The sequence below is a fragment of the Cibotium barometz genome, chromosome 49 (assembly GCF_041138505.1).
Source record: "Cibotium barometz isolate CiBa-2024 chromosome 49, ASM4113850v1, whole genome shotgun sequence".
Lineage (NCBI taxonomy): Eukaryota > Viridiplantae > Streptophyta > Polypodiopsida > Cyatheales > Cibotiaceae > Cibotium > Cibotium barometz.
In genome coordinates, this window is record NC_141094.1 from 16,317,480 (window position 1) to 16,331,012 (window position 13,533).

At 37.1% G+C, this 13,533-nt stretch overlaps 1 protein-coding gene across 1 annotated transcript; it reads right to left on the minus strand.

The window, feature by feature from the left end:
- Positions 1-498: 498 nt before the first annotated feature.
- Positions 499-2,336, minus strand: LOC147610345 (uncharacterized). The gene is made up of 3 exons (XM_086786542.1): positions 2,002-2,336; positions 903-1,303; positions 499-694 (listed from the first exon to the last, which is right to left on the minus strand). Exons 1-3 carry the CDS (start codon positions 2,309-2,311, stop codon positions 611-613), a joined length of 795 nt encoding a protein of 264 aa, XP_086642668.1. The 5' UTR covers positions 2,312-2,336; the 3' UTR covers positions 499-610.
- Between the last annotated feature and the right edge of the window lie 11,197 nt (positions 2,337-13,533).

Sequence of the window (13,533 nt, forward strand, 5' to 3'; positions counted from 1 at the left end):
TTTATAAAAGCATGCTTTTCAAAAACAATTCCTACAAAAAAGCCTATACAAACGAACTCGAAAATGAGAACTTTTATCCTAGAACTATAACCTAGAGCCTTCATTATTTGACTCTATATCAATGAATTTTTATCTCAAGCACCAATCTATGAGGATGCATGATATTCAATTTTGAGTTGATTTGAATTGTACGACTGATGATGCTTAAAGCCAATCCTTGCCACCAGGTCACACATGGCAATTTTGGTACCCCTATCACAAAAGCAAGAAGCCAGGGGGACAGGGGTTATAAATTTCTAATTGAAGAGAGCATTTTGGTACAGAATAGCTTTCCAATTACATGGATGTGAGCTAGAAATAGTATCACATTCAAGGACCATGCTAGAAACAATGATATAACATTTTAGCAAGCTTAGGCATCAAAAAATAAAGTTTATTAGTAGGAGATGGCGGAGGTTTTCCTTTTGACATGGAGTGTCAAAAGGAATTATTGCACGTTTTAAATACGTCTTTTTATCATGATAATGTGTGGGATTGTTGCAATGGCAAACCATGGAAAACATAGGATCTTCAAAGATCAAAGTGGTGACACACTCCATCTAATGTATATTTAGCATGGGTTGAATATCTGCCCGCTTGGCACAACACAACTCTGAGTGACGTGATCACACCATTGAAAAAGTTGTGTTGGATCCTGCAAACAATCATCCAAATAGGACCAAAGTGTAAGAATCAATCACCATCGTGGAGCATTATAGATAAGTAGTACAAGGACTTTATATGGTTGTGGAGTGATTATGTACTGAGCTATGTAAGATATATAGTAGCCATAGTCTTGAGAACTTTATATCCTACTAAGTTACAATATGTAGTCAGAATAATAATAGCAAACCAAAACTTACATCAACATTGCATGGTGCAGTTCGAATGCCATCAGAAGCAAGGTACATGCATTGCATCGTAGACTTGTTGAGAAATAAAAAGTTGGCACCACCAACGGGGATAAACTTGAACTTTTGTCTGTCGTCATCGCTGCAACCAGTGGTGAAGAGAGGATCGCCTTGGTCGGGACCCACGTAGAGGCAGTATAATATTCCACTTGGCTCGGCACCAATCTGGCTCCAGCCATCTCCGTCCGGAGAGGTTGGGCCAAACTTGAAGTTAACTTCCGTAAACAAACCCCAATCGCATCCATAGGAGATCATTCTACCATCAGGGAACCCATAGTTGCCTTGTACATTCCAGCAGTTGTCGGCAGGGCTGTTGTAGATAGCAGTTCCTTCAAAGAGTTCCTCGATGATCCCTGTGGAGGATCCAAGATGTGCAACATTTAGCTTGTGCAGGATTAAAGAAGCTTAAGGCAGGTAAGATCAGTACACCATATTATAGTGTTTAACAATAATTTGTGCATACTTTCCGATTCCTTTCAAGAAAAATGAATATGAAACAAGGAACAAAAGCAGGCCCTGTTGCAGTACGTGATTGATTGGGTGTGAGGTAGTTATAGTGGTGATGTACGTGATTGGTGGGGGGTAGTGTTTACAAATGTTTGATAGCATGCCCTTATATTTCTACTACTCATTGTTTAATATGCTACCACTAGATATACAAAGTAAAATTCCTCCAACTTATAAGCAGCCAGAAAGTCAATACACTCTAGACATCTACAACATTATAAACAGCTGCTGCTGCAAGTCATACAATTGTGTCCAGACTGGACTCCTTTGGAGTGCTATTAATCAAGGGATCATGACCCAACTAATCATGTGTGATTAGTCATTGACATCTCTATATAAGAGAGAGTTTGTTATAAGATACAGATCAGACCCAGCTGCTGCTGCTGCTGCTGCAAGTCATACAACTGCGTCCAGACTGGACTCCTTTGGAGTGCTATTAATCAAGGGATCATGACCCAACTAATCATATAAGAGAGAGTTTGTTATAAGATACAGATCAGACCCAGCTATTATATATTCAAAGAAGATCAAAATTAGGTCGGACCTATGATGATTTTGGCTGCGGTGAGAGCGTCGACGGCAACGGAGGTGTAAGTGCTGACGTCAAGGCCGGCCTCCGGGGCAGCCCATGTTTCGAAGAGCTGGTAGTAGTTGCCGCCTTTGATGATGTTCACGGCCCCGTCCAAAGGGGTGTAGCCGGAGGAAGGGGCGATTGGGGTACAGTCTTGGGCTGCTACACTTATACTGTCGTCACGAATTATGCACGTTAATATAATCAAGACAAGCACGAGCTGCTGCAAGAGATCAGCAGAGACACGAAGAAAACAGCTGCGGCAGCTAGACGTATAAGCCATGCTGGATCGGTATAGTTCTGATCAGATGCAGATGGTGTGAGTATATTGCAGGCACTCGTCAACGTCTTAAATAGAGCTGCTCACAGTCAAGCGTGGGGTGCAGCGGTGTGTGTGTGCGTGTGTGTGTGAATACCCACCATCGCGGCGGGGGGGCCCCAGCATTCTCAATCATTCAAGCGAACAACACTAAGGGCGGAGGGGCAGCGATTCCGCGTTCCGGCCGTCGTTTACTGCGTCATCTCCACCACACTTCTAGGCTCTTGTCGCTAATAATTATAGCTGTATTGCATCAATGATTCATTCAATTTTATCTGAATCTCAACTGAGCTCCTTGAATCTCCCAATGTCGTAGGTTGATGAATCTCGATTCTCCACTGAGCTCCTATGTCGTCTTATGATCGGTCATTTAGGCCAATGATAAAGTCTATAATTAGCGCCCCCTAGTTTGACTTAGATGGAGGTATTGTCTTTATAACTTACTCTTGTTGATATATATTTTATAACTTACTCTTCATAAGTAGACGTAGCTAAAAAACAATAGACTAGACGGTTCCGAGCTATTGGCTTGCTTGAAAATATGTCCATATGTTTCCTCTATATATTATATATTGGCTTGCTTGAAAATATGTTTCCTCTCTGGAAACATATTTTCAAGCAAGCCAATATATAATATATAGAGGAAACATATGGACATATTTTCAAGCAAGCCAATAGCTCGGAACCGTCTAGTCTATTGTTTTTTAGCTACGTCTACTTATGACAAGTTACAAAAAATATATAGGCCTTATATGTACTCACATGACCCTCTTTCCATGGGTCATCACCCTAGACATTCATGGCATACACGATAGATATGTAGTGCCCTAGGCATCAACAAACACCTCTAATCGAGGGGGGATAGAAAAGGAATGACGTGCCCTTGGCATCACCCTACATGGCATCAACAAACACCTCTAATCGAGGGGGGATGGAAAAGGGATGACGTGTATGTTCATGAACAAATAGATCGATTTAGGTATGAAAAATAGATGACATGAATTATAATGTGGCACATCAAATACCTCGATTAAGGTATTAGGATGACATGAAGAATGGCATGGCATGCATAAGCACAACCTATTGTTGGCATACATAAGGACCTTGATTGAAGAATTTCATAAATGAAGTTTTATTGAGTTTGAATACCACACACACACAACACAACAACACCTCCAAGTGCGAATGACCATGTATAAATAAATCTTTAATTGGAAAAAACTTGACATATGGGTGTTAAAAGCTTTACTAATATGATACCAGCCCCTTGTTAGAAAAGCCCTAATAGAAATGTTGCACAACACTACAAGAGATGTGGAGCATAGACGGTTAAAGAGGAGAGAGAGTAGAGAGAGAGAACCTGGGCAGGTACATAGGGTAGAGAGAGGGGACCCAGGTAGGTGTAGAGCTTGTGCACAGCTATAGCCGTGCACTACTAATACATGGCTATAGCCTCGTGCATAGCCGTGTGCATAGCCACGTGTAAGGCCGCATACTGGGAAAAAATCGAAACATTCCAAGGAGCATTCCAGAGAGCTCAAAATAAACCATTATCACAAAAGAAGAAGCAACAAATGTGATCCCAATATCACAAAAGAAGAAGCACCAAATGTATTGTAATAAGAGATGGTCCACAATTCGGACAAGCATTGTGACCAGATGTTGTGAGTCCTAATTATGCACAATGCACAAATAATTTAAATTTAGAGCCAACTCGTATTTGATAATTCAAATCATAGGAAGGTGATTGAGCATAGAAAACACCACAACAAAACCCCCCCATAGCGATCGGGAAAAAATGAATGGAAAAGTGACGGACGTCACGTAAGCGATGACATGTCGTTTGCTGCTAAAGCCGTCATATGAAAGACAGATAAAAATTATCGTTTATGCGACATTGTAACGACATCTGTAAACTGACGGGCTTCGTATAAGTGATGTTGTCTCATAAGCGACGTTATTTTAAATTACAAATTCACATCCATACTCTATTTTGCACTGCGAAAACTAAGGAAAGCGTGCTTTTTATAATTGAGAGAGAGAGAGAGAGGGAGAGAGGGAGAGAGAGGGAGGTAGATTGAGAAATATGGGGGGGGAGAGAGAGAGAGAGAGAGAGAGAGAGGGGGGGGGAGAGATTGGAAGAGGGAGATTGAGAGAGAGAGAGATGGAGATTGGGAGAGAGAGGGAGAGATTGAGAAAGAGAGAGAGGAAGGTTGAGAGAGAGATATAGAGAGGAAGATTGGTGGCAGCAGCAGTGGTGGTGGTAGTGGCAGTGCATCTCCTTCCCATATTTTGGCATATTTCAAGCAGGTATTTAATGATTTAATGACTACTGTGAACAACCCCATACACATGCTATAACCACTATGATTAATGATTTAAATGCTAGATTAATCCCTGGATAATGCCTGAATACCTTTGCCTAATGCCATAATGCTCATGAATCAAACATTGAGAGACAAATACAAGAGTGAAAAATACATAGGTGACATATGAGTGACATGATATAGTTACGTAGGTTCTATAGTTTCATCATCAATTAGATCCTCAATACATACTTCTAAAGCATCTTCCTCCAATACATCCCGTTGTTGGCATGGCCGTGAGACATAGGAAGCATCTTTCCTAAATAATAACCTGAGGTTGCTATGCACATACACTAGGTCCTTAGCTTTCTTATGACCTAGTCGATTTCAATTAACCGAATGAATAAACCCATAAGTAGACTAATTACGCTAACAAGCTGAGGCACTAGACACCTAAGACAACACCCGAATGGCCAATCTTTGCAAATGTGGAGAATCTTTGCCATGATTCTCCTACCATGCAATAGGAGACATGGTCTGCAAAGTTTTTGCACTGTCTCACCAAAGTCCTCCTTCAACCCAATGTAATCAGACAAATGTTCCAATGTATTTTGACTTCTAAGCAAGATCTTTTACCACCCTATCCAATGCAGTCTAGTCAGTTTTTTTTATAGCTACGTCTACTTATTACAAGTTACAAAAAATATATAGGCCTTATATTTACTCACATTTCAATGGAGATTAACATAGGTTTCTTTTGCGAAAGGAATGATAGGGACTCATTCTGTGCATGCATATTGTTTCGACACGTACACATACAATTTCACTTTGTATCCTTCTTTGTTTTGAGACAGTACTTTTATTTATTAGTAATAGAATCTCCACACCAAGTAGTACCTTCAAAGGTTACACTTCCACGTGGTACCATATACAAGTCACAGTTGCCTTGCTTTTCCTAGGGTCCTTCTTCTTTTGTTCTCTTGTGAACACATGATAAGGTATACTATTTCTCTAGGAACACTAGTAAAACTTACAAGAAACCTAGCATCAATTAGTACACCGCCATGCTTTTTCCTGGGGTCCTTCTTCTCCTTTAATTGTCTTGTAAAGACATCAGAAGACAAACTATTTCTCTCGACACACTAGTACAATTCACAAGAAACCTAGCATCATTTAGCACATCCCTGTTAGTCAAAATGAAGTTCAATGTTTATCAACTTCTTAGGGGTCCATTTTTGGGTCCTTTTGATGTTTTTAGGGCACATCTCATCATGTGTAGGAGTGAACATGTGGTGTACTGTTATACTTACATATGTCAAAAGTGAATAATTTTGGAATGCCTTATTCCAGATATTTATCAAAAAACCACATGGAGTAAGGAAATACCTCATTCAAGGTTTCGGTTTGATAGATTATCATGCAACATGGAAATCTATAATATGTCACACAGGTAGAAGGATACAACATTCATGGCATACATGCATTGGATATGTAGTGCCCTAGGCATCACCCTACATGACATCACCAAACACCTCTAATAATCGAGGGATGGAAAAGGGACGATGTGGATGTTGATCAACAAATAGATCGATTCATGTATGGAAAATAGATGACACGAATGATAATGTGTCACATCAAATACCTCTATTAAGGTATTATGATGATATGGAGAATGGCATGGCATGTTACGGGGATTAAACGTACAAGTACGGATTAATCATCATTGACATGCATAAGGACAACCTATTGTTGGCATATAGAGGAAGGACCTTGATTGAAGTATTTCATAAATGAAGTTATTTTGAGTTTGAATACCACAAACACACAAGACAACAATGCCTCTAAGTGCGAATGACCATGTATAAATAAATCTTCAATTGAAAAAAACTTGACATATGGGTGTTAAAAACCATGATCTCAAGTTTAGGATCCACAAGATGGTGTGCACAGTTCCAGTGTGTGGCTATAGCCTCATGCATAGCCATGTGCATTGCCGCATGTAAAGTCACATATTAGGGGAAAAAATATAAACATTCTGAGAAGCATTCCAGAGAGCTTTAAATATCCCAATATCATAAAAGAAGAAGCACAAAATGTGATCCCAATATCATGAAAGAAGAAGCACCAAATGTATTATAATACAATTAAATATAAACTTAAAAAAATGGCAAATTGAGAAATTCTTTAATGAATTGTGGTGATCTTGGCCCAACATCTATCGCATCTTCCATCAAATCCATACATGCTAAATTGATCTATCTCAAGATCCATATGTCCCATTGCAAGACCAACAAAAAGATCTATCCCACTTCTAGTGGACTCAATACTATCATCTTTATGCTTGGATTTAATTCCTTCCTCATCATCTTGGATAGGGACACCTTTTTTTATATTAGTAGGTGGTATATCGTGTTCTTCATCTTGTACTTGACCCTCCAAATGTTCATTTTTGACTACCACTTTGTCCATGAGGTCTTAAACATCCCTATCTTTAAATACTCTTTGAACGAGGGGTGACTTGTATTAATTGGATCTATAACATGATAGGGGATCTATCAGCTCTACAAAATCTATTTGCCACTTTTGAAATGGTTTCAATGCTAAGATAGGCATCAATGGTGTCGCAAAACTTTTAGATGGTCGGCTAAATTGTCGACATTTATCACATTTGTAAAGATAACCACCCAAAAAACTATAAGACCTAGATTATAACAAAATCTTTTTATTCTCCCTTCTATCTACTATCGGTGTATAGTGAGTCGTGCTCAAAAAATTAGCAATGCCATCATACCATGGCACTTGTGTTTCTATTGAAAATAGTTGAGCATTTGGCAGATCATCATCCACCCCAATGTCTTAATCATCCATCAATAACCTAGATAAATGATCGGCCAATGCATGCAAATTTCTTACTTTAGTTACCACTTGAAAGTGAAACTCTTGAAATAAAAGCATCCATCTACTGCCATGGTATAATTTTGGCTTTATTCAAAATGTATTTCAAATCCTCATTGATTGACATAGAATATAAATTTATTTCCCAAAATATAATCAAAAAACTTCTCGAGACAAAGAATACCATTGAGAGACATTCCGTTTCCATTGTCGTCCATTTACGTAGAACATTTCTTAATTTCCTACTCGCATAATATATAGGATGATCCACTTTATTATTATCTAGTTGGCATGACATTGAACCAACTGCCATCATTGAAGCAGCAGCGTGCATGAATATGGAATTCTTTAATCCAATCCAAAGGTACCAAAGTTGGACCTTCCACTAATTGTTGTTTAAGGATCTCAAAAGCTCCTGGACATTCCTTCGTCCAAATAAAAGGATTATCTTTCCTCGGTAAGGCAGATCAAGGTAAAGCAATTATGGTAAATTTTACGATAAAACATCAATGGTTTTCACATGGTATAAAAATCTCAGTATTTATTTAAGATTATTAGGAGTAGGCAACTCATTTATCTTTCTAATCTTTGCTTCATCCATAGCTATCCCTTCCTGAAGACTACATGGCCTAACAATGTACCACTTTCCACACTAAAGACACATTTCTCTTGGTTTATGGATATTGCAAACTCAATACCTCATTGAATACTTGTTCCAACTTTTCACGCATATCCCCAAGAGTTCCAAAGTTGCATAGAAAAACCTCCATCCAATGCCTAAGAAAATCTTCATAAGCCATAATCATGACATGTTGGAAAGTAAAAGAGGCATTGCATAACACGTCTAGCATAACTTTATAAGTATAGGTTCCCCACTCCATAGTAAAGGCCGTTTTATGTTGATTCTTAGGATGGATTAACACTTGGTTATATCCACTAAAACTATCCATAAAGGAATAGAGCTCACGACTAGCTACTTTATCTAGGACTCGGTCTCAGTGTGAACGACAAAGAAAAATGATATTTCTTCGTCTTATTATTCAATTGCATGTAGTTCACACCACTTATAAAGATATCTTTCTAAAAATCCTCTAGATAAAATCCTTCTCACTGAGAACCTATTAATAAGGATTTTCCTTCAAAAGCGATTTCTAATTTAGACAACTTCAAAAGCGATTTCTAATTTAGACAACTCTGTTCCAATATCATGTACATAAGTACACCAATATCTTTCAGTATATACTTTAGAAATATCTCCAGATATATTCATCAAGATTTCTTCTAAAAGATCGTATCGGTTTGACTTACCTCTTTCTTTATCTTTATCTTTCATCACAATAGTTATTGGTATGTATGGAAAAATCACATGAAATTTGTAAAATTCCTCCTCTTGTGTCTCCACTAACTAAACCATAAAACAACTAAGTTCAATTTTTCTCTTTTTACTATCGCTTCCCTCATATCTATGCAACACATTGGAATTCATCTTCTTACATTCAGAGTGATGCAATTTCAAACCCCTAGCTACTTGTTTACATCTAGTACTTTGTCTCTTCTCCCCTACTTCAATGGATTTAGCTTCTAAATGTTCTTCTCGCCATCTATGGAAACCCATTTCATCCTTCAAAGTTTGAACATAACTTTGATTAAGGCCCACTCACTTCTTTAAAGCATATATAATCTCTTGTTTTTCTTCCTCAAATATATTCCTTCTTCTAAAGTTAGCATCATATAAGTAGCTCTCGTTCCTCTATAATTAGATTTTTGTCTTCTACCTACCACTTCTAATGAGGAGATTTCTACTTTGTGATACACATCTGCCAGTTCTCATTGTTTCTTGCTCGATCATAACTCTTACAACACTTGTATTGTATCTATTTCTAGACACAAAATTACCACTCGCTCCCCTTATTTACTCTATGGCTACTACCTTTTCTTCTTCCAACTCAACACACAACTCCCTCAATTAGATTATATTATATATTTTAAGTCCACTTTTAACAACATCTAAATCATTTATTTGACTTTGGTGAACTATACATTTTTTAACAAGGTCTCCCCACAACTATCCAATGGAATCCTAACTTCCTTCTCATGTGCTCACTTCCTTCTTCTCCTCTCTCTCTCTCACTCTCTATCATCCATTTCTAAATTCTCCCAAACACGCGTTATCTTCCATGGCACTTTCTATCACTAAGCAGTTAGTTGTCGATTCTTTAGATTAGACAACCAATCAGTGATGTCACTTTCTGAGTCATTCCTTGAGGAATAATGCACTTCATATTCTCCTAACCCATTTTGTTTTATATAGTTTCATTGGTTCATGATATTAATTACCATGTCACCTAGTGAGGAAGATACACTACGCTTTAAGGCTGTAATCAACCATAAATAAGGTTGTTCAACCTCTGAGAGCTTATCATCACTTGTGCTTGTTATCTCTCCCTTGGAGACATCTCCTCCATAATCTATATTATCCTCCTTAATAATTTCCTTGAACCACTCCTTAGGCACTACTCTTATTTTAACTTAGTCATCCTGATGACCAATTATGATCAAGCCTTTGTGTCAACTTTGATCACAACGGGCTTTTGAAATCCATGGTCATCCCAATAAAATGGGGTATGACATGACATGAGAAGTAGGATGTTCCACTAAGAAAATAATTCTAAACTTAAGTCCTCAATAGTGGTACTAAGGGCTTGCAACACACCGAGGGGTTTAATGGAGAGATGATCACAAGAGAAGAGCATGAGTATGCAAGAGGATGTGACTCAAGAAAGAGGTAATATAAAGAGGTGCTCAAGAAACCATGAAGAAACATCCAAATGGGTTCTTTCAAATTGATTCCACTAAACTTTGGAATGACAAGAAATATAATTCCGTACTACCTCAATACTTTCAATAGGTTAGTAACCCAACTAATCCCAAAATAAATCTTGTAGTATAATAAAAGTGTAACCACTTTCCTTTATTATATTAGGTTGTGCTACATGCCGATTGAACTGATCTAAAGTGTTGGTTTGTTATACAACTTTTCCCTCATTCAGAACATATGTTTCAAGATCAAGATATGGAGGTCGAATCTCTAGATGAGATGCAATTGCTACCTAGAATCAGCTGATTGGGAGAAGACAATGAAGAAAACATTTTGGAGAATGAGGAGCATCAATTCAAAGAAGATGATGAGTCACCTATAAATCATGCCAATTCTTCATTATATAATAATTGTGATATGGATATTTTCTCTTCTCAAAAGTCTTCAACTATTTTTTAAAAAACTCGAAACATGGCTCCAAGGCTTTTAATGGATGTTTTCTTTAAGCTGTAATTATTTTCTCTATGTATATGACATGTGTCTATGACATGTATAACTTAAATTCAAATCCCAAGAACTCTCTATAATTTTATGTAGCGAGAATAGCAATGAAATTTCAATGCTATTTTCGATGCTCAGAAGCAAAATTATAGTATAGCAGTTAAATTTTGCTACTATACTCACTTCTCATCAGCAGTGAAATGCCTTGCAGAGCGAAACATCAATAAAATTTATTCATTATAGCCACTACTGAGCAATGTTATTTGGTTGTAGGGTAACGAGCGATTGAAATTTCCTCCCAATAAAATAAACACTGTTGCAACGCTACTGTGCCCCCACCATGTTGAAGTGATATGCATTAAGCTTTATACATAACCTATATGCATAAAGCCATAATGCATTATACAAAATTGTAATAGATAAATTAATGCATAATACATAATGCATTAAGCTTATGCATTAATACATTAATGCAGTATGCATTATTTATTATGCATTATGCATAAGCTTGTGTAATAATGCATTATATATAGCTTAATGCATTAATGCAATAATGTATTAAGCTCTAATGCATTATGTATTACGCATAATGCATTAAGCTTAGTGCATTATGCATTATGTAATATTGCATTAAGCATACACTTAATGCATTGATGCATAGTATGTAATATGCATAAGCTGAAAGCATGAATGCATAATGCATTAAGCTTAAGCGATAATGCAATAATACATTAAGCATAAGTTTAATGCATAATAAATAATCTCACACATAATGCATTGAGCTTAATGCATTATGCAAATGCATTATACATAAGCTTCATGCATAATGTATTATACATATTGCATTATGCATAAGCTTAATACATTAATGCATTATTTGTTAAGCATTAATTCTTAATTCATAATACATTAATGCATTTAAATGATGCTTAATGAATTACTACATAAGCTTAATGTAATAATGCATTAAGTTATGCTTATACGATTAATTCATTATTACATTTTTGCATTAAGCTTAATACACGAATGCATATTGCAATAATATATTAAGCATAAGCTTAATGCATTATTGAATTAATGTATTACGCATAAGCGAAAAGCTTTGTGAGGTATGAATCTTGTCTTCAATTCACTAGCTAAGTTATATTGCATATTTAGTATTCTCTTGCAATCCACAAGTTATGTATTGGTAAATAGTATACATTATTGCTATGTATGTAGGTACACATCCTTAAAGGAGATATATCCTACACCCATTGAGATGGCTCATCTCAATGCTTTTGAGGTAATGTGTATAATCGAGGCCAACTTCCTTAGAAAATTTTTCACTAGCTAGTAGCATTGAGATGGCTCATCTCAATGCTTTTGAGGCAATGTGTATGATCGAGGCCAACTTCCTTAGAAATTTTTTCACTAGCTAGTAGCATCTTGTGGTGCATTTGTCTGCTGAAGTGGAGCTATGTGGTGTTGTTCATGTTCGATGGATGTTTTTCCTGGAAAGGTTCACGAAAATCCTAAAGAACTTTGTGAGACACAGAGCAAGGCTAGAAGCAAGCATGGGAGAGGGATGGTTGGTGCAAGAGTCTTCTGTGTATATCTCAAAACATCTATCTCGTATAGATCCTTCCATGCCAAGATTTTGGAGCAATGATGAGGAGGATGACTGACTAATCACTAATGTGCCATAAGGAAAAGGAAGGCAATGAGGACTAGATGAAGCATTATAGCACAAGGTGAATACATTCTCCATTCTAAAAACTCCCAATGATGGAGATGTGGAATGGAGTTACAGGGATGCAATCAACAGACAAAAGGATTAGAGAAGATCTTTCAAAAGAGAAAATAGACGCTTTCCATTCCCACCCACCTTGGAACCTCTACCAAATGTGATCAAATAGAATGGCTTGGTATGGCAGTATCGATGGCATTGCAAAATAATGGAGAGATGATAACAAGAGAAGAGCATGAGTATGCCAGAGGATGTGACCCTCAAGAGGATGTGACCCTCAAGTAAGTACATTCTTCATCTCTGCCTCATGCTTTGATCCTTACATACCTTCTTGAATGCACTATAATAAATGTCATGCTTTTGTTTAATTTTAGTACAAAATATAAAACGCAATGTGTTTAGAGGGAAGGCATTTTCACATGGAGCGTGTGGATTTTAAAATAAATACATTTGATTGTGGTGTGATGGCAACTTTTGAGCGAGAAAGTTGAATAAGTAGACATGATACCAATGTCATAGGAAAAAATCTTGAGTATTGTGGAACTATTCAAGATATTCTTGAGGTTAGGTTTAGAGTATTTAGTCTATTTATATTTGATGTCAAATGGTTCAACGTGATATAAAGAGGTGCTCAGGTAACCATGAAGAAACATCCAAATGGGTTCTTTCAAATTGATTCCACCAAACTTTGGAATGAAGAGAAAGATAATTTTATACTACCTCAACACTGTCAAGAGGTTAGTAACCCAACTAATCCCAAAGAAAACCTTAATGCAATATAATAAAAGTGTAACCCCTTTGCTTTGTGATACTAGGTTTTGTTCCACACCGATTGAATTGATCCAAAGTTGTGGTGTGTTATACAACTTTCCCCTCGTTCAAAGCATATCTTTCAAGATCAAGAAGTGGAGGTCAAATCTCCGGATGAGGTGTAAGT